Genomic DNA, 19476 nt, shown 5'->3' with positions numbered 1-19476 from the left:
TGGTGAATTTAGGGTACAATCAGCTCCATTGTCATGTTTAAGAAACCAGTTTAAGATGCTTTGAGCTTTGTGACATAGCGCATTATTCTATCAGACGCAACCATCAGAAGATGTGTACACTATGGTTATAAAGGGAGGGTCATGGTCAGCAACAGTACTCTGGTGTGCTGTGCTTTTTAAGCAATGCTCAGTTGGTGCTAAGGGATCCGAAGTGCTCCAAGAAAAATCCTCCACACTATTACACCATTGACCCATTAATATAAGGTAGGATAAATCCATGCTTTCATGTTGTTTACACCAGATTCTGACCCTACCATTTGAATGTTACAACAGAAATTGAGACTCATCAGAGCAGGCAGCGTTTGTCCAATCTTCTGTTGTCTGATTTTGGTGAGCCAGTACGGTCTGTAGCATTATTTCCTGTTCTTAGCTGACAGGAGTGGCACCTGCTGTGGTTTTCTGTAGTTCTCAAGTCTTTCTATCAGCTTGAGAACTGCTGTTAACTGAATATTTTCCCCTTTTCAGACAATTCTCTGTAAACACTCGGATGGTTGTGTGGGGAAAATCTCAGCAGATCAACAATTTCAGAAAAACTCAGACCAACCCGACTGGCACAAACAACCGTGCCACATTCAAAGTCACTTAAAATACCTTTCGTCACCGTTCTGCTGCTCACTTTGAACTTCAGTCGGTTGTCTTGACCATGTCTGTGTACTTAAGCAATGTTATTGACTGGTTTAGCTATTTGCATTTAAAAAAAAAAAAGGAAAAGAAAAGAAAACTCACTGGCATCGTCCTTTTTTGCGTGCCCCTACAAGAGTTCACTATTGTGTTACAACCTGAAACATCTTAAAGAGCGTTCATAAAATTCAGGATCCCACCAATTTAATATTAGAAGAGTTTAGTTTTAGCATTAGTTGCCAACAGTGTTATTTAAAAACATTTTTTAGGCTTTCATGGAGGCAGAGCGAGAAATGACACAAAACAAAATGTAATAACTTTTCTGATACTTGAACTTCTTATCTAGAATGATTAAGTCAGATTTGTCCTTGGCTACTGTTGAAATATTCGTAAATATAAATAGACCCTCGGTCTGTTAACGCTTGTTTTTTATTCTAGAAATCTGTAAAGGCGCTGACAACGTACCATTAGTGTTCATATTATTAAATTTATAGTTTGTTCACTTTGAGTAGCATGTGGTAACAAAACCATCAAACCAGATTTGGCGTTGAAACATTGTGTTGTTTGGACTTGTGGTGCACATAATTCAGCTGCTCAGTACGCTACGAAAGGAATCTGCTCACATTTGCTCCGTTTGAGTCGTGCGGTTGCTTTTTTGCTCAGCAGTGTGCATTGAATTATAGCCCACGAAGCGAAAGAGGATGGTTTTTAACTGCAACTGTTTCGAAGAGGGGAGCGCTGCTTTGATGCACAATACCTGGGCTGAGGTAGTGTGCATCCACAAGTGCTGAACAGCCAGCTGTTTCTGATTTATTAGTGTTTCTTTGTTGGCTGGAGTTAATGAAGGTATTACAAAGTTGGTTTGAATGTCTGTATGATGGCAGTTTTGGAAGCTACATGTGAGAGGGTGTTCAGATCTCTTCATTTATATTTGATTTAAACTCTTGTGGTCAGTGGTTTACTGTGTGTGTGTGTGTGTGTGTGTGTGTGTGTGTGTGTGTGTGCGTGCGTGCGCATGTGTGTGTCTGTCAGTACATCTTATCTCTGCAGTGGGAAAACTGACGTGTCACTCTGGTTATTCCTGAGCCTGCTGGAACAGTTCATATAGTAGCAGGTGATGTCTTTTAAAAACCCACCAAACCACAGCCACATGTCCTAGTCACTCCATGTATATTACTCATCCTGGAGGCATGTACGCTACACACACGCACACACAACCACACCATCTTTTTTTTCCCCCTCTTGTTTTTAAAAGAGCTGTTGAAGTTGTAAATTCACTCGTCAGCTCAGCAAGCTCCTCTGTTTATAAGCAGCGAACATGAAGTGCGTGAACATTTAGCGAGAAGTGGGTATTCAAGCTGTAACTTTTAAGTCATGTAACTGCTTTAGAAAAGTACATAAATGTTTTAATCGTATTTAAGTGAGGAAATAAAAGAAACTATGGACAATTTTTTACACAAAGGACATATTGGGTGTACCACATCTATTAGTAAAGCCAGAGAACATGCACGAGCCATGCCAAACTAATAGCCAGTGCTTAATGGTCATAAATTACATTAGTTATTACAAATATATAAAAAATGTAATGTCATTATATTCACCTACAAATACTTAAAGGTAGGTAAAGTGCAATAAGGGGTTAACAGGTAATGTTTTTACAGGAAACAAAGAAAGAATTATGCTGTAATTTTAGGTAACGTGAGTCATTTTAGTGCTACTTAATTTCAGGTGTTTTACAGGAAGGGTGACAAATTATTCTGTAAGTAATTTTAAGTACTGCGTAATTTCTTGGTAATTTTGTGGTTAAACAAGCAATATTTTCCCATCTTACATTGCAAGTAGTCGAGTAGTGGAGTCTTTTAACTTTACCTAACGACCAGGTATTTTACAAGAGAGGAGACTTCTTTTGAAAGTTATGTTTGAACAATGATTGTAAAAGGAAAAAAAATTAAGTCAGACTCAGTGGTTGTAAGGTTGTGATGGCCTATAATAGTGATGGCATGTTTTTTTTTTTTCTTGTAAGTTAAAGGAAAACAGTCCTTATCGCATTAATATTGGTAAAATAAAAGAACATCATGCACAGCAACATGGCGACTATTAAATAGATGTAGAAGGAGGAGAAAATGTTTCCACTCCATAATATGGTCTTGTAAGAACCTGACTTATTTTAGCAGGCCTGCCCTTAAATATTTACTTTCAAATAAAATAATTAAAATTCCATTTCGTTACAAGGATATTGCACAGGTATAAAAAGTGTTAATAAGCATGCTGCACTTGGCTATATTATGTTATCTTTTTCCTAGAAAGTTGCTTCCAAGTTATTTTCAGTCATCTGCTTGGAAGTTGTAAAGATAACATGTATTCCTGAGCAGTAGTGTTTATAATCTGCTCTTAATCCAATACAGTGGAGGGTTCAAACCAGTTACATTTCTTCCAGTTTTCCTCTAATTCTGCCTGTCAGACGACATCACTGCTCTGTCCATCTGCATGAAATGGCTGAAGTAGCTGTGTAGTTATCATTCCTGAGGTCTTGTGAGTTTAGTCTCAGTCATTTGATCTTTAGGAGTGTTTGTACGACCTTTATCACAGAGGTGGTCCCTCCCTGCGGAGACTGCGTCTAGTTGCGTGTCGCAAGTTAGCCGCACTTGCATTAGGACCACGCGTTAACCTGCTTCTCTCTTTCTTCCCTTTTGTCTCTGGCCTCATAATTATAAATTATATAATAATAATTATAAAAATATATTTTTTCTCCTGGACTTTTTCACTGATGATTGACAAACAGGATTTGATTTAGAACATGACAGGAACGTTAAAAGGCAACAACCTTGGCTAATTTTATAAAGCCAACATGACAACTGACATTTAAGCGAGACAAAGAAAAGAGTGTTTAAAATCAAGTTAAGAGGGCCTTTCAGAGGAACTAATCGTGAAAGGAAACGGTTTAATCAGAATGAAATGGTTAACTCCAGTTGTTTGTTAGTCATTGAGGAACACTCACTACTTATCTGACCTCTTTCTCATTCCCCCTAAGGTTCAGTTAGAGGTCCGGTGCCTCGCCACGACTATTTTTAAAGTAGCCTGAAAGCCAATCATTGGATGGATGGACGGACACACACACAATCCCACAGGCCCTTAAACAGGTGCCAACTTCTGTGCCGAAAAGCATGGTGTGGTGTGTTGTGGTGGGGTGTGTGCACGGGGAGTGACTGTCGACTGGTGTGGCAGGAATGCGTGACCTTGCCAGCCTCTGTCGCCGTTTGGCTTTGATCAAACATTCCTATGGAAGTTTCCTTGTGCTGTCACTGAGCCGCAGGGTAGTGATATGGATCGGTGTGCTTTTTTCCCCCCCCTCTTTTAATCTTGTTTTGTTTGTTTGTTTTTAAGTTATTTTTTCGTTTTTTTGTTTTTTTTTCCCACCCTGTGTGTCCCTGAGTTTCATGTGAGGGGAGGGTGCAGCTTTGGGTGTAGCGCGTCCTGCCTGCGCCTGCGCAGGTTCTCCTGTATAACCCAACAGTCCAAATACTTGCATGTCGGGTTAACTGATGATTCCAAGTTGGCTGTGCACTTGAATGTAAGTGTGATTGCTCGTCTGACTCTCTGCGTTAGGTCTAGTGACCTGTGCAGGGTGTGTCCACCCCCCTACCCCGTAACAGCTGACATAGGCTCCCGCCCTCAATGACCCTGAATTTGATAAGCAGTTAGGAAAATGGATGAATAGGCCAGTTTAGCCTTTGGGGTTTAACTTGGGATTTAGCAGTTGGTAGCAACTATGGAAATTAATTTTTCACACATGAATGCCGATGGTTCTCCTCAGTTGTAGCCGATTCTGGTTGGGTCTTAAACCGTTCCTCTGGCAAACAAAATATTTGATGTCATCCTTTGGTTTGGGATAGTGTCTTTTGTTTTCTGTCAGAAAAATCCATCTGTCCATGCGCTTAAGCAGGTTATGAGAGCACGTGTTAGAAAAATATTCAGTAAATTAATTCATATTGAAAAGCGTCAACTGAAGCTGTTGATATATACGGATAATCTCAGGTTTATTGAGCCTCCTGTGGGAGTTTGTTTGGACGAGGCCGGCGTTGGAGGGAGGATTGCAGAGAGGCCACGAAGCGAGAGGTTTGATGGATTGTTCTCTAGTGAGGTAAGAGATTGTTTGCACTTCCAAAAGCCAGGAGGACCGAAAACAGAAGGAACCTACTTGTTGTTTGATTTGTGGTGAAAATGTATTTTATAGTAGGAGACAAATGTATTATTTTTGGGGGGATAAGGAACAAAGAAGTGGTTCTTGATGGTGGTTAATAGAAGCAAGACAAATTGACTGATGAGTGCAAGTGTTGTGGGTTTTTGTGAGGTGCTTGGTTAAGGAGAGAGAAAAGCCCCGGTTGGCCTAGGGAAGGGAAGTAGTAAAAAGGATTGTTCTTGATGAGCTAAGGAGAAAATAAAAAGCTTGTTGTGGATGTGTCTTTAGAGTTTTGGAATAAGGACAGGGAGAGTGTGTGTGTTGTGGGTTTGTGAAAAGCTTGTGGGTGCAGAGAAAGTCTTAAATAAGGAGACTGTGTGTTGTGAGAGCGTGGAAAACAGATTTGTTTGGAAGAAAGGAGACGAGGGACATTAAGATGAAAAGGTTTTTATAGCCTTCAGAACCGAGAGCGATTGTGGGTTTAAGATGATGGTTTCAAATGAGAAGGTCGGGCTGTGCGGACAAGGAGAGAGAAAGCGTCACGTTAGGACCAAGGAGTACAATTTAAAAATGTTCATGAGGGAAAAGAGTGTTGATTGACATGAGAGGACAGAGTGTGATAGAAGTATGAGGGGGGGCCTTGGTTTCAGGACTGGGACGCAGTCCGAAGGAGGGACAAAGTGATTGGCTGAGGAGGGAGGGGGAGTGTTTCAGGGCAGTAAGGAGTCTCGAGGACGTCTTGCAGAGGAGTGGACAAAGAGGCCAAGTGTGGATTGGCTGCGGCGAGAGTGTCTGAAGCTTTTCAGACCTTGAGGAAGCAGAAGAGAGAAAACGGCGAAAGAAGGGAGGGCTGGTAGGAAGAGGGGTGAATAAGAGGACGAGAAGGGAAGAAGGTGTCAGGCAAAGTCAGAGGGGAAAGACTGGGGAAAGTCTGAGAAAGCAGAGGGACAGTGGGCAAAAGTGTGAGAAAGAAGTTGTGATTTACTGTGTGGGTAAAAGCTGTGGCAAATGAAGAGCTGACAAAGGAGAAAGAAGGAAGAGCGAAGAAAACAAAGCCACCAAGGAGGGCAGGGTGAGAAAATTAGAAAAAACAAAACACTCGTGGAATAAAGATTGACAGGGTCGATGAGAGGAAGAGCTGGTTAACAATTGACACGTTTCTGCTGCCAGTCAAACGAAACCAGAATATCAACTGAGAGTGTGGTACTCCTCCCTCTCCTCCTTTTCCTCCTCCTCTTCATGCTGTTACTGGCCTTAACTGGCGGCGATTCACTGGGGCGCCACTACATCGCCATGTTCGAGGCCACGCAGAACGTCACGCTTAAGCCCACAGAGACCTGGAGGGAAGCGCTATTGGACACACGTGTCATGGACCTCTTCTTCACTGTGAGTATCCCGTCCATGCTCGAGCTCTGTTTTTCTTCTCAGAGCTCTACCAGCTTCTCAAATTTGTATTTTATTTTATTTTATTTTATTTTGAAGTGTTTGGTCCTGAATTTGAACCTTAAACCCTCGTGTGAAGTATCATGAGTTCCTCTGCACACTTTCGCATGCATGAAGTTGTTACAGTAGCTTCTGATGAAACTTGTATAGCAATGGTTGCCTCCACCAGAATCACCACTACACCAGAAGACGTCTTTTCCTCAAAGTTTTCATCCAAAACAAAGTCATTTTTGTCTCTTTATTGTGTTGTTCTTGTCTCCTCCTTTCCTCTCCTGACCCCTAGAAGGCGGTTTATTTATTATAAGCAAAGAGAGAGAACTCGTCTTTTCATGTGGGGCAGAAGGATTTCGTTTGACCGCCTCATTTTGGCACATCTTAAGTTTGCACTAGCTTTGTGGGTTTATTGAATGCACCATTAAGTAGATTTATGAGTGCTTTGCCGTGGGGTCGTGTTATTGTGTTACTGTCCAGAGGACCGCCCGGTGAAGTAAATGTGTATTTTTGTTCCGTGTGTTTTAAGAGACGGCCCACGCGGGCTGAGCACACAGTGCGGATGAGAGGATTGGAACAAGCTGGTCAGCTCTTCTTCCTTCCAGCATCCATCTATGCTCACTGGCAGCCAGTTACCAGATACCTGCTGCCATATGTGGCTCCTTCCTTTTATCTTCCACCTGTCCTCTACATCTCTACTAAATGCTACTGAAGTTGTGGGCTCTTCTGCAGACATACTGCCGAGAGCTGACAGGCTTCGATTGTTTAGTTTTTACAATTGTGGTCACTAGGGCTGCCACAAACGATTATTTTGATAGTCGACTGATCAGATCATGCATCCATTGGATGTAAAACATATAGATTATTGCACCAGCAGCATCTGCTCTTATATAACTATCATTAGCTTACAGCTTTAAGTGTTTAAGGTATGTGCTAACTAAAAATAAAGACAAGATGATAGTTTATTAAATTTTAATGAAATTTGCAGATTGTTTCGGTGAAGTTTAATAAACTCCTTGCTATCTAAAATATAACAGGACACCGGAGTAAATTATTGAGCATCTCACACTTCTGATAATCAGCTGTCTGCTTGAGGTTTATTCAGCTGTGTAAAAACTATAACTTTAATCTCAGCCAAACCGATTTACTCAGGAACAAATAAAATACTAAAAAAAAAGCTAAACAATAACATTTTGAAGTTATCTAAGTGACTTATATATATTTAACCTGAGTAGCGAAAGACCGCAGTGGGTTTGAAAACGATTTGCCGGGAGTCCGGTGTTCTCACGGCTCTAGTTAGCCTAGCCCCCGGCTAGCTATCGAGCTAGTGGCTAACAGACGTCTCCGAAAACGTCGGAGCACTTTTGAAAATATGTGGTGTCTTGATAAACTGAGCAGATATTTGAGGTTTACACAGCTACATTCTCGCCTAAAAATATGTTAAATGTTTATTTTGTGACCCAGAAAGAATAATAAGAGTAATATTAAAACTAACTAGCTGCCGCCATTGTTGGAAACTGAGCTGGGCTGCACTATGAATTCTGGGACACGGCTACTTCTTCTTCTTCGGGGTTTAACTGCAGCTGGCATCCTTGTACATGCAGTGCTGCCATCTTCTGTTTCAGTCCGTTATTACACTCTTAAATCCTACTACTTATTCCTGCGTCTTTTGTGATCTTACAAAGCTTCAAACGACGCGTCGACTATTTAATCAGTCGTCGACGATTTTGATAGTCGACGTAATCGTGACTAGTCGACTAATCGTGGCAGCCCTAGTGGTCACACATCAATCCTCGAGGTGGCTAACTGGGAAACCCTGGATGGGTGACTGTTGATTTCTGCTTAGGTTACAGACGGTAGAATTAACATCTGCATCACCAGTGATCTGGACTCTGGCTGATCCCTCTCTATATATTTTAGGGCATATAATACAGATCAGTGTTGTTGTGGTGCCACAGCTTATCTTGGGTGTTATTCTTTACAGTGTGCGGCCGCTTCCAACATTTTACAGCATCGTGTCTCTCACTGGTTTCAAAAGCTTAACTATATCAGGAGAATTCCCCCATATTCTAGATCTGAATCCAGTTTACGAGTTTTGAAGAAGAAACTGAAAAATCTGCAGAAATTATTTGATTCAATCCAGTCAACATGAAAAAATCCCTCCTAATAATGGTATCCTGTTCCTAAGCAAAACCAAACATTTCTGTCATGTTTTCATAATCATTCAGTTTTTTTCTTCCTTTTTTTTGTATTCATGTCAAGTCATCTGCACTTTATGCTTCCATCAGTTGAAAAGTTGGGGCTTTTTTAAAAAAAAAAAAAACATCAGGATTTAGCATTTGTCCACAAAGCCAGAACTACTACCATATAGTTGAGTTTGAGTTGTTGTTCAATGATTCACGTTAAGATGTGAAAAATGAAATGTCATAATTTATTTATTTGTGAATTATTCTGAATGTAATATTTCATTGGTTATATGTCTGCATATCCTGTTGGCCAGAGGTATGAGTTATTCTTTCTCAGCTGCGACTACAATCCTGTCATTTTCCTCTGCTGTATCTGGAGAGCTTTGTTGCTGTTGAACTGGTGAAACACTCATTTTGTTTTCTCCCATAAGCCCTCATTTGCATTGCCTGATAATTACCACCTTTTTACAGTCTCAGTCTTTTTTCTTCTTCTTTTCTCTCTACACAGCAGAAAGTTTTCCCTCTGATTGTCACGACTTTGATCACAAAGAAATCACCGTTAACTGTGATTGGCGCTAAGCAGTGGATGTAATCACAGTTTTGTTGTACAAATTACAGCAGCCTAATCAAGGACTTGATTGGCCGATCGCGGCCGTTTGGCTCGAATAAAAATATTTGTCGTTTTTCCGTAGCTTCTCTTTGCTGCTGGAATCTGCGGGATGCTTTTTGCGTCGGGTTTCAGTTTTCAGACCTCCCGTTTCATCTCTCGCTGCGGTATTTCTAGTAGCTCAACTGTTTGTTATTGTAAGGCTGCTGTGGAGATGTCAGCTGCCGGTGTGTGCGTGTGTCTGTGTGCGTGTGTTGCACCATCATCCTCCTTGTGTTGTCTGCATTTTCATGCGTGTTGCTAACACACGTCCGTCTCTACGGGATTATGTCAGTTTGACAGTTTGAGCTTGTGCACTAGATGTTTGTGCATACCCTCTGTTTGGATCTGAGGTGTGTTTGGGTGTGTTTATTCACTTTAATGGGATACTCTGCTGTCTCAGCTGCTGCGTGTCCCTGAGTGGCAACAGGCTAAAGAGTGTGTCTGCGCCTGTGTGTGTCGAGGGGGGGTCTTATAGACACGCGCCATCAGGGTCACAGTCCAGTGGCAGGATTAGAACCCAGCCCAGGATTAGGGGCCCCTGTTAACAACCACAGTAACCCAACCATAACACACACACACACACACACACACACACACACACACACACACACACACACACACACACACACACACACACACACACACACACACACACACACACACACACACACACAGACAGACAGACAGTTCGTCCTATTGAGGGCCTCTTGGGAGTCTCCCTCTGTCTGTGGGTGCCTGTCAGTCTCTCTTCCATTGCCCCGCTTATCAGTGCTGTGAGTTAAAAAAAGAAGCTGTTGTGAATGCAGACAAGTTTAGTTGTTGATCAGAGACATCGCACATATTGTTGATTTATTTATTTTTGTTTACCCCCTAAGCTGTAAAAGGCTGATGGGGTATTGTCACCACACCTCCGGTGGGCAGGCTTGTGAATCCCAGAACTCAAGGAGGAGGCGATGTACGATTTTCAAATTAATACCATAGGTCTTCGAATCTCGCTAACCTCAACCTCAAGGTCAGAGGTCAAGTTTTCTTAAAATCTTGTGAACACAATACATCGGGAAAGATGTCCCCCTAGGATTTTCAAATTGATGCCATATGTCCATCTACTAGGAAGCTGAGGGGAGTAGCACTGGCAGCTGCCAGTATTTTAAAATTTTTATTTATTTCTTTTTAAACGGTCTTTTAAAAAAATGTTTTAATTCTCAGAAATCCAGGATATTTTTATAATTAAAAGCTCCGGACTTTTTCCCGTCAGCGGTTTCTTTTTTCTTGTTTTTTTCCCCCCGTGTTTTTATAGGAGGAGGAAGCAAGAAACACAAGCTGCCAGGTGATCACAAAGAACTTCCACTGTCCTTCACAGTAGCTGAAACTTACCTTGAAAGAAAGGGTAAAACTAAAAATTAGTGTTTATACTGTCTGTTATAAACATCAGTTAAACTTTACAGAATGACTTCCTGGTTAAACTTGGACTTGCCTGGAATGTGGAATATAACAAATCTGACCTTAATGGGGACAGAGCTTATGAGAGTAGGGATGGTCCTTTAGGTCAGTAATTAAATATGTAATGTGATAGTTAATAGTTATAAAGGTATGCAAATAAGGTCTAAATTGAACAGCAATAAATTGGAAGTAGCAGGCTAACTAAATAAAAGTCAAAGGCAGGCATTAAAGCAAGTGGCTTGAGTCAGTCTGTAAGTTCACTGACAATTACTAGAATGAATCTACAAACCAATGAGATAATACTGGAGGCAGATTATTAGTGGCCACCCAGAGCAGAGGTTGAGATCTCCATTCTGGCTGAGAGGACGAGCGCATATCTCAGAAGTCATCTTGATAATTATGCAGCGCGTCGAAGCCATTCGGCTGCTGAAAAGACGCTCAGTCCACCCAAGTGTCATTCTGGCCCCTTGGGTTTTTTGGAGAAAAGCACTTATCTGTTTTCTCGCTTTAGCTCGGGACAATTATGGCTGTGAGATTCGGGGAAGGGGGATGATGGATGAAGAGAAGAGGGTAAGAAACAAGAGATGGGAGGAAAATACAAACAGTAGGAAGAATGAGGGAAATGGGAAAGAGAGCGAGGAGGTGCAGGAATGGAAGGAGGTAATCTTGGTGGATAGAGAAAGATGGAGCAGACAAATACAATTTAGAGGGAGGGAATTGTGGATGCAATTTTCAGCAGTGAGAGAGGTTTGGGGATAAATGGGCTGCTGGAGATTGAAAAGAAGAAACCGCCACTGATTGCTCCTTCAAAATAAACGCACTCCACTTTTGTCGATTTTTAACACCTCGTGACCACGGCGCACCCTGCCGCTCCAACCGAAAAAGAAAGAGCAGCACAAAGGGTCGCGCACACAAGCGGAGGCACGTATGTTTTTGGCCTCCCAACTATGGATTTGTTGTTTGCCGTTTGTGTTTTTAGTTTCAATTTGCCTCCAAGTGTTTAGAGAGCAGCATCAAATTGTGATTATGTGCCTTCGCGCTAACATAAATCATGCAATGAAATCAGATGCATCTGGTTTATCTCATCACGAGTAAACACACACGCAGGGATAAAAATGAAAGCACAGGCACACAGCCTTACAAACTCGCATATAATCTAATGTTCCTTTTGCTCTTTCAGAACTTGAGACATGTATCCAACACAAATCTCTAGTTACATAATATCGAATTATTTCCTAGTTGACAAGAACAGTCGGTAAAGTTGCAGTAGTTAGTCGCGGTTGTCGTGACACGCTGGAGTTGGAATAGAAGAAGTCACAAGAGAAACAAAGCGATTACTCAGGTTTTTCCAACATTGCATGGTAACGTCGCATCTTTTCCAGCCTCTGTGGAATCTGGGAATCTCTATGCACCGATGCATCACTAACCCACCAGCAGACCACTAGCCCAGCTCCCTACAAGCTGAAATGATATCAGGTTACATTGTTTGGCAGCAGTGATGAAGCCGATTTTAGCGTGTGAATTGTGTGCTCCAGTCACATTAGGGAAAACGGTGACTGGGGACGGCAGCACAACCAAAACTTCTGCAGCAGTGTGCAGTCGACTTGTGATCTTGTTTTCTTTGAAATGGATGCTTTAATGACTGAGACCAGTTTGTTGTTGTGACTTTGATGCGTTAGGATGAAACCAGTCAGGTTTTGGGTTGTTTGCAATTGAATTGGATCAAGTTCATGCCTCATAGATCTGAAACAGAAATTCTGAAGTTCCTCCACCAATAACGATGTTGTTGCTGCAGGTCGGGGATTTAACTGCATAATGACATAGACGCTCAGGGGTCTTGCTTTCATCTAGGAATACATGCATTAGGTGTAGGCTGCTGGGGGATTCTCATGATGCACTGAGTATTTCTTCTTCAGGCACCTTTCTCACTCACTATGTGTTAATAGACCTCTCCGCGCTGAATCATACTTGTTATTAACCCTTTAAAGCCGGTCGGAGCGGACACGCTCCATTTTGCGTAACTATTTTTAAATCCCGGTAGCTCTGCAACCACGTAAGCTAGCGCAATAATTTTTTTTGCATATGAAACCGGAGGAGTTGTACTTACATCTTATGCCATCAGCTTGTCCTCGGTCACAGTTTCCTTCCACATACAGCTTTGCAAAAACTGCATAAAAAGCACTTGCAGCAACAAAAACATAATATTCCAGAAACACGCTTTGCCGATCCGATCAGCTGTTCATAACACTTCCTGCGTCCATCAGGTGAACTATCGCATGTCCGCCATGACCTGCCCGAAACAGGAAGTGACGTCATTTTGCGGAAATGTCGTTTTTTACCATCAGGGCCTCATGAGCCTATACTGGTGTTTTTAAAAGTTATCTTTGACTTTATGACTTTCTGTGTCGTTTCTGGGATGCTTAGGACTCATATTGCACTGCTGGAAATAGTTTATTTTGATGCATATGCTGCTTTTTTGCAAATTTGCATTATAATATTTATTTTCGTTTTTCCTGCAGTATATAAAAATCTGTGTATTTCAAAAATAAAACTATGAAGACACTTAAAAAAAATTTCCTGTGGTGGGAAACTATTTTGTGCAACTTTTTTGTATTTACAGTTTTGAGGGATAAGCCTCTTAAATTTCTCTAACTAGAAATATATGTTAAAAAAACAAAAAAGATTTTAAATTTTTTTTGTAGTTTATTGCACTTTTTTGCAATTTATGTAATTACTATGCACTTAATGCAGACATATTATTAAAATTTAGGCTGTAATGGTTGTATTGATGTATATCAACTTGAAATGCTCCCAAAAATGGCTCCACAGCATGTAAAAATATAATATAAGCTCTGGCGGACTTGGTTCTATGGTAGGTCTTAAAGGGTTAATCTATGTCTCTCTTCCACAGCATGTCTTTTATCCTGTCTTCCTTCTCTCACCCCAACCAATCACAGCAGATGGCCCCGCCCCTCCCTGAGCCTGGTTCTGCTGGAGGTTTCTTCCTGTTAAAAGGGAGTTTTTCCTTCCCACTGTCGCCAAAGTGCTTGCTCATAGGGGTCATATGATTGTTGGGTCTTTCTCTGTATGTATTATTGTAGGGTCTACCTTACAATATAAAGTGCCTTGAGGCGACTGTTGTTGTGATTTGAGTTTGAATATAACCAGAATACAACAAGTTGGTACCTAGTTGAGTTAAGTCTCATGTTGTAAAAGAGACGCATCATATATGAGTTACATTCATTGGTGCAGATTGACACAGATTGCCGAAGTTTGCCAAACTGTCTGCATTTGTAAATAAGAAGGAACTTATTTGCAAACCTTCACCAAGCTGTCTCAGTCGAGCTGTGATTGGTTGGAGAATGGTTGCCTCCTACCATGTGAGCTGTGCAGCTCCTGTGCAATCGAATGTCGTTACCCAGCAGTTGAGGGTTTGCACACTCAACCTCTGGGTAACTAGTTAGTCACTGTAACTATTTGCAATCTTGCAATTTTTTTCCTAATGACAGAGCCATTAGGCATTTAAATTTACACCATTTTTTGAGAACCAGCTGGTTGTTAAGGTCAAAAGTTTAGTAACTAGGATTGTGAAATGCCTTAGTCTCTCATTTGCCAGTTGTACCTAGATATTTAGGTTACGGGATGACTCTTTACTAAACCTCTGCATCAGCGATTCCTAACTGAGAATGAGATAGAGGATGATAGAGTATATGCTGTGGGACATTTATCAAATTTGAGAGGTTTTCTAAGCCAGTTTTATTATGCAAATTGAAGTGCACATTTGGTCGTCTTTTTTTTTTTAAATTCAGTATTTACAACAGTAGTGAAAACGAGCACCGAATTATGATTACTGTCTATTGTTTCTTAAGTTATATAAAATGTACTATATTATGATGTAGATTACTGGGATATGAAATTGCGTTCACATGCCAACTAGACACCCACAAAGACAGAAGAAAAAAAGCCTGCATGCGCTAAAGCATTACATGTTTACCAGTAAACACAATCAGTGTGGAGTGCAGGGACTAATGAGGCTGCAGCAGAGGCCTGCGGGCAGACAGTAACCCAATCTGAGACATGGAGGAAGAGAGAGTGATGGTTGAAAAGAGCGAGCGAAGACAATAAGTTGGAAGCACTGTGTTGATTTGAAAAAACAGAAAGATGAGCCTCTGAGCCCCCTGAGGTAACAGACACCAGGCTTTGTCTCCTTCTATAAATATCATTCCTCATTTCTCCCTGCCTTTCCCTTTCTCCCACTCCTTTTCTTTGTCTGTTCTTTTGCTCTTCGTCTTCATCCTCTCGCCGTCTTGTCTACCTGTCCTTTTCTTTCATTTTTTTTTCTCTTTGCTGGTTCTCGTCTTCCTCAACCCACTCTACCACTCTTTCTTCTCTCCCTGGCTACATAATTTATCTACGATAGTGTCAGGTGTTGAAGCTTGGTACTTTGATATACACTGAAAAGCGTGAGTTTTGGAGTTGGAATCCTATTTAATCTAATGAGAGCTGCTCTAATGAAAGTCAAGTAAACGGGGAGTATTGCAGTCAGGATTTCATATTTGATAAATCTAGAGACCAGTCGTGCTAGTGATCAGCAACAAGCTTTATATAACAATATATTTTAACAGTGTTACTTTTATTGGATGTTTGATAGATTCGTTTCATCAGTTATCGTTTAATCTTATTATCATGTGGTCAGTTTTGCAGCATTTGACTGAATCTGAGCAGAGTATAGCCCTGTACACGTCTATGAGCTTCAATAAAGAGTAGTGGTCCAGTTCTCCTTACAGTAGGGTTCTGCGATATGACCAAAATTTCATATCCCGATATAAGAATTCTATCGTCTGATAACGATATAAATCACAAAAATGTAACATTTTCTGTAAATTCTGTGAATCTCGGGCAGCTCGACTTGCGGGAAGTGTTTCCAGCTGCGCGTCATGTAGCTGGAGTCGAGTGTTTTAACCGATGCATGAAACTATACATTTTTAGACATAAGTTGTAACAGCCGCCGTTTTCTTTGTGAGTATTTATTATACGGCGTGCTGCGGGGAAAAGCCTGTTCTAACGTTTGAGTCTAAGGTTTATTTTTTTAGCACCTGGCGGCTCTTTTTTACTTCTCATCCGTAAATAATCTGCTCTTTCACGTGATTCAGTTTATTTTGAAAAGTCTCAACAGGTTTATGTGGAACATAAACAAGCGGACACGCGATGGTGTTACCGTCGTTGCTAACGACAACGCATAAAAACAGGCGCTTGTCCGTCTGTAGTGTGGTTATATTAAATATAAGAGAAAGAGAGAACTTTAAGAAATTAATATAGCCACTACAGTGACCATCAAAACCATGAGACTCCACGAAACAAACGATAGCGTAAAATGAAACGATAGACGTTTTTATATCGTTATCCGATATATATCGTTATATCGAACAGCCCTACCTTACAGCCATACATTCCCCTGCCACATAACACTGATTTCACCGTGTTTGACAGATGATGTGCTGTACTTTGGATCTAGACCCGTTTCGCTCCTCCTAACTTTTCGGTTCCCATCATTCTGGTACATCTTGATCTTGGTTTCATCTGTTGAAAGAATTTTTCAGAGCTCTTCTTTCTTAACCGAGGAAGGAATTTGCAACCATCTCCTATAGTTGTCTTCTATGGTCTTTTTTTAAGGCCTTTTTATGTTGGCGAGTTGATCAGTGAACATCAAATTTTTAAGATATCTGCCAGATTGATTTGCCCCTAGAGTGTTGGAGAAACAACCAAACCAAGTTCAAGACTTTGAATCAACTTGAGATGTTTTATGTGCTTAATTTGTGATGGAATAATCAAGGATTATTAGTGTTTGTCAGCGCGCCGATATTACACCCTCCCATTTCGTAACATAAAGTAGTTTTCTAAAGCTGAGTATAAAAATGATACCTGATTTAAATTTGTCTAATAGTCCCTTGAGGGTCGTCTCCTTGTCTACCTCTGGACTGTATTAGTGCTCCTTAAAAGTCAATTTCTTTTTGTACTTCCTGTCTGCAAATTTAAAATAGACCTGAAAATGCATCAGGCACAAAGTTCTTTGTCAAAATGACCCCGCTTTCATGTCGAGGACCATTATTAGCTATGAGAGCTGGGTCCCCAGCTACAGACAAATGGCAAAAGAGCAGTTTTCAGAGGAAGAATCTGCATATTTCAAGGCCAAAGGTGTCAGGAGCGCATTTATTTATTTATTTTTCCTGGTTTGATTTGTGAGTCGTGTTAACACAATCCAAATCATGGCAAATTCTAATTCAGTTAATTGAAGTATGAGGGTGCCGGGGGATTTTGGCCACAACAAATCAAATCTTTCCTTATCTCTGCTTCGTTTGCCCGGTTTTTACCTCCCTGGGATGTTTTCATTTTCTTTTAAACAACATTTGAAGTTAAAGGACGAAGACGGAGCAAGGAGGGATGCAATGCTTCAATAACAGATTCTCGTAGGCTTGGAGCTTATTAAATTGTAATGAGAACTCACTAACAGAAGATGCCAAATGCTGGATCCACAGAAATTCAGGAGGATGGAGGTTGATTATCAGTTTATTATATAGTCTGTTCCCATTTAAAATGATGTGAACAAACTGAACTTTTGAAAGAAGATCTTTTGTTTTGGAATAGAGTTTTTTCGTTTAAATAGCGAGCTATCCCTAATATACTGATAAGGGGTGTTTCTATATTCCTCAAAATAAAGAAAATCACCTGTGCCAGAAAGCTCTCCTCGCTTTCATCCACTCCCCCCAGACACACACACTCACTCGCACGTGCTCGCTGAGTATCTCTACTTATAGTCAGACTCGAGGCGACTGACATTACTGGCATCGCATGGTTCACTCGCCGGTGCAGCTGCTTTTTCAGAGCTCGCGCTGTTCAGTCCTTGGGTCTCGCTTGGGTCTGCCTCTTACACCCCTCCCTCTTTCTCTTTCTCTCTCGCTCGCTCACCAGTTGCCCCTCTCGCCTCCTCCCCTGTCCTCGCCGAGCGCTTCCAGAGGATGACTTCATGCTCTGGAAGAGGGCAGCGACGGAGAGGACTAACGTTATGCTACGTTAGCATCTGAGATCTCTTCCCAGCAGCGCGGCTTACGACAAAGCGGACACCACAGCTGTAGGGAAGAGAAGAGAGGAGGAGCGGGGAGAAGGGGCGATAAAGAATTTAGGGGGGGAAGCAAGAAGGGGAGAACATTTGAGGGGAGGAGGAGGAAGCAGCAGCAAAAGGAGAGAGGGAGGTTGAAAGTTTGATTGCCTCAGCGATGGGGCCATGTGTTGGTTTAAGAGTGTGGAGTTGATGAAGGAGCACTCTCTCTGGATTTAAGAGGATGACAGTTGAGGAGACCGGAGAAGAAGAAGAAAAAGGAAAAGAGCCCGGACCGGCTGAGAAGAGAGCCACAGCGCACAGGAAGAAGGAATTTGAGCTCCAGACGTGCACATAGTGGAAACACATGTTGCTGAGAGGCTGTGATGACTTTCAGAGCTTTTACTGCTGCTGCTTTGCCATACACTTGCCTGTCTGCATGCACAGTCAAATCCAACAATGCTTTTTCTCTTGCTGAAGTGTGACCTTAAACAACAAACCAACCCTCGAATCCCACTGCTGAATGGAAGCTCACAACTGAGACCGAATCATCCAGTTTAGTTTTCGTTGTTTTTCTCCCCCATCGGGAGTCTGTTTCTTCCTCTTCTATTTTGATTGAGGCTGCTCAGCCATTGTTTGTTTGAGACCTGGGTCACAGTGACAGATCACAATCAATTCGTCATTTCACGACGCTTCAGTGTGCTGTGTAGTGGGATTACACCAGTGAGTATAAATCCTGCAGGGTATCAGCTGGTATGGTTTTTCTTGTTGTTTTTTTTGCTTTTGGGGGCAGGAGGATGAGGCAGGTTCACCTTTTCATTCCTGACCTGAGACATTTCTATTTCAAAGTGGTATTTGTTACATTGCAGTTTAATTTTAAGAATAAATGGAAATAAAAACTTATTAAAATGCAGAATGCCAGGGGCAGTGTTTAATTATGACATAACAGTCACACATTGATTAGATATTATTTCAAAAATCATTATCATTAAACTTCTGATGGGTAAGACATATTGTCAATAGTGCTGTCATTAAAAAATATCTAAGAAAATGGTCCATAGGGGATGTGAACTGTCGGTCTAAGTATTCATGAATGCTGCGTGCTGCTTGTCTTTTATGAAAATATTACAGGTCAGTATATTTACAGGTCACTTGGTTGTGCCACAACAATCTTCCCTGGGATGGTTGGTTATGTTTGTTATTAGCAACAGACTACATTTTACTGGTCAGACACTTATCGTGGGCTTTTGTTCTTGAACCTGCCAGAAAGGTCTGACGATGAACATAATAATAATATTTTAAATAAATAATATTGTTGAAATTTAGGTGACAAATAATTTCACAGTAATTTGCAATGACTTTTGAATAATTGGACTGTCATTCCTAAGTTAAAAGAAAGAGAAAATCAGACTAATGGGTTTTGCCGAGCCCACCCATATGGAAAAGATATATATAAATCTTATAAAGTTTGTATCTGTCTTGTGTGAAACTTGTATGAAAAGCATACAAGAGTGAAAACAGATATAAGATCCCTAGAAAAATTATATAAATGAAACTTGTATGTTTTGGATACTTCCTAAAACAATATATGAAAGTGGCCACTTTCATGAGTAAATCATATAAGCCTTATATGATTCACTGTATGAAGTAGCCCACATCTGATGCAAGTCTTTTATAAGTTTTTTCTATTTCTTTTCCACATGGTTGCAGGGTCAAGTGTGTTCAAGTTCAAAAGAAACTTTTGTTTTCTTTTGGCTGATGAAGGCTGATGAAAAAGATCATCTTTTCTTCTTCACTAAATTGTTAAACT

General features: G+C 41.0%; 1 protein-coding gene across 1 annotated transcript in view; it reads left to right on the top strand.

The window, feature by feature from the left end:
* The window catches only part of xpo4 (exportin 4), a 65979-nt gene that overhangs the window by 18802 nt on the left and 27701 nt on the right, over positions 1–19476 (top strand). Inside the window, exon 7 of the mRNA XM_085134864.1 lies at positions 6135–6247. Within this exon, the coding sequence (XP_084990990.1) occupies positions 6135–6247 (113 nt within the window). The remainder of the gene's footprint in view (positions 1–6134; positions 6248–19476) is intronic.

Source organism: Neolamprologus multifasciatus, chromosome 16, assembly GCF_963576455.1.
Source record: "Neolamprologus multifasciatus chromosome 16, fNeoMul1.2, whole genome shotgun sequence".
Lineage (NCBI taxonomy): Eukaryota > Metazoa > Chordata > Actinopteri > Cichliformes > Cichlidae > Neolamprologus > Neolamprologus multifasciatus.
Note: the sequence above shows the minus strand (reverse complement) of the source record. Positions and strands in the feature narration are given on the sequence as shown.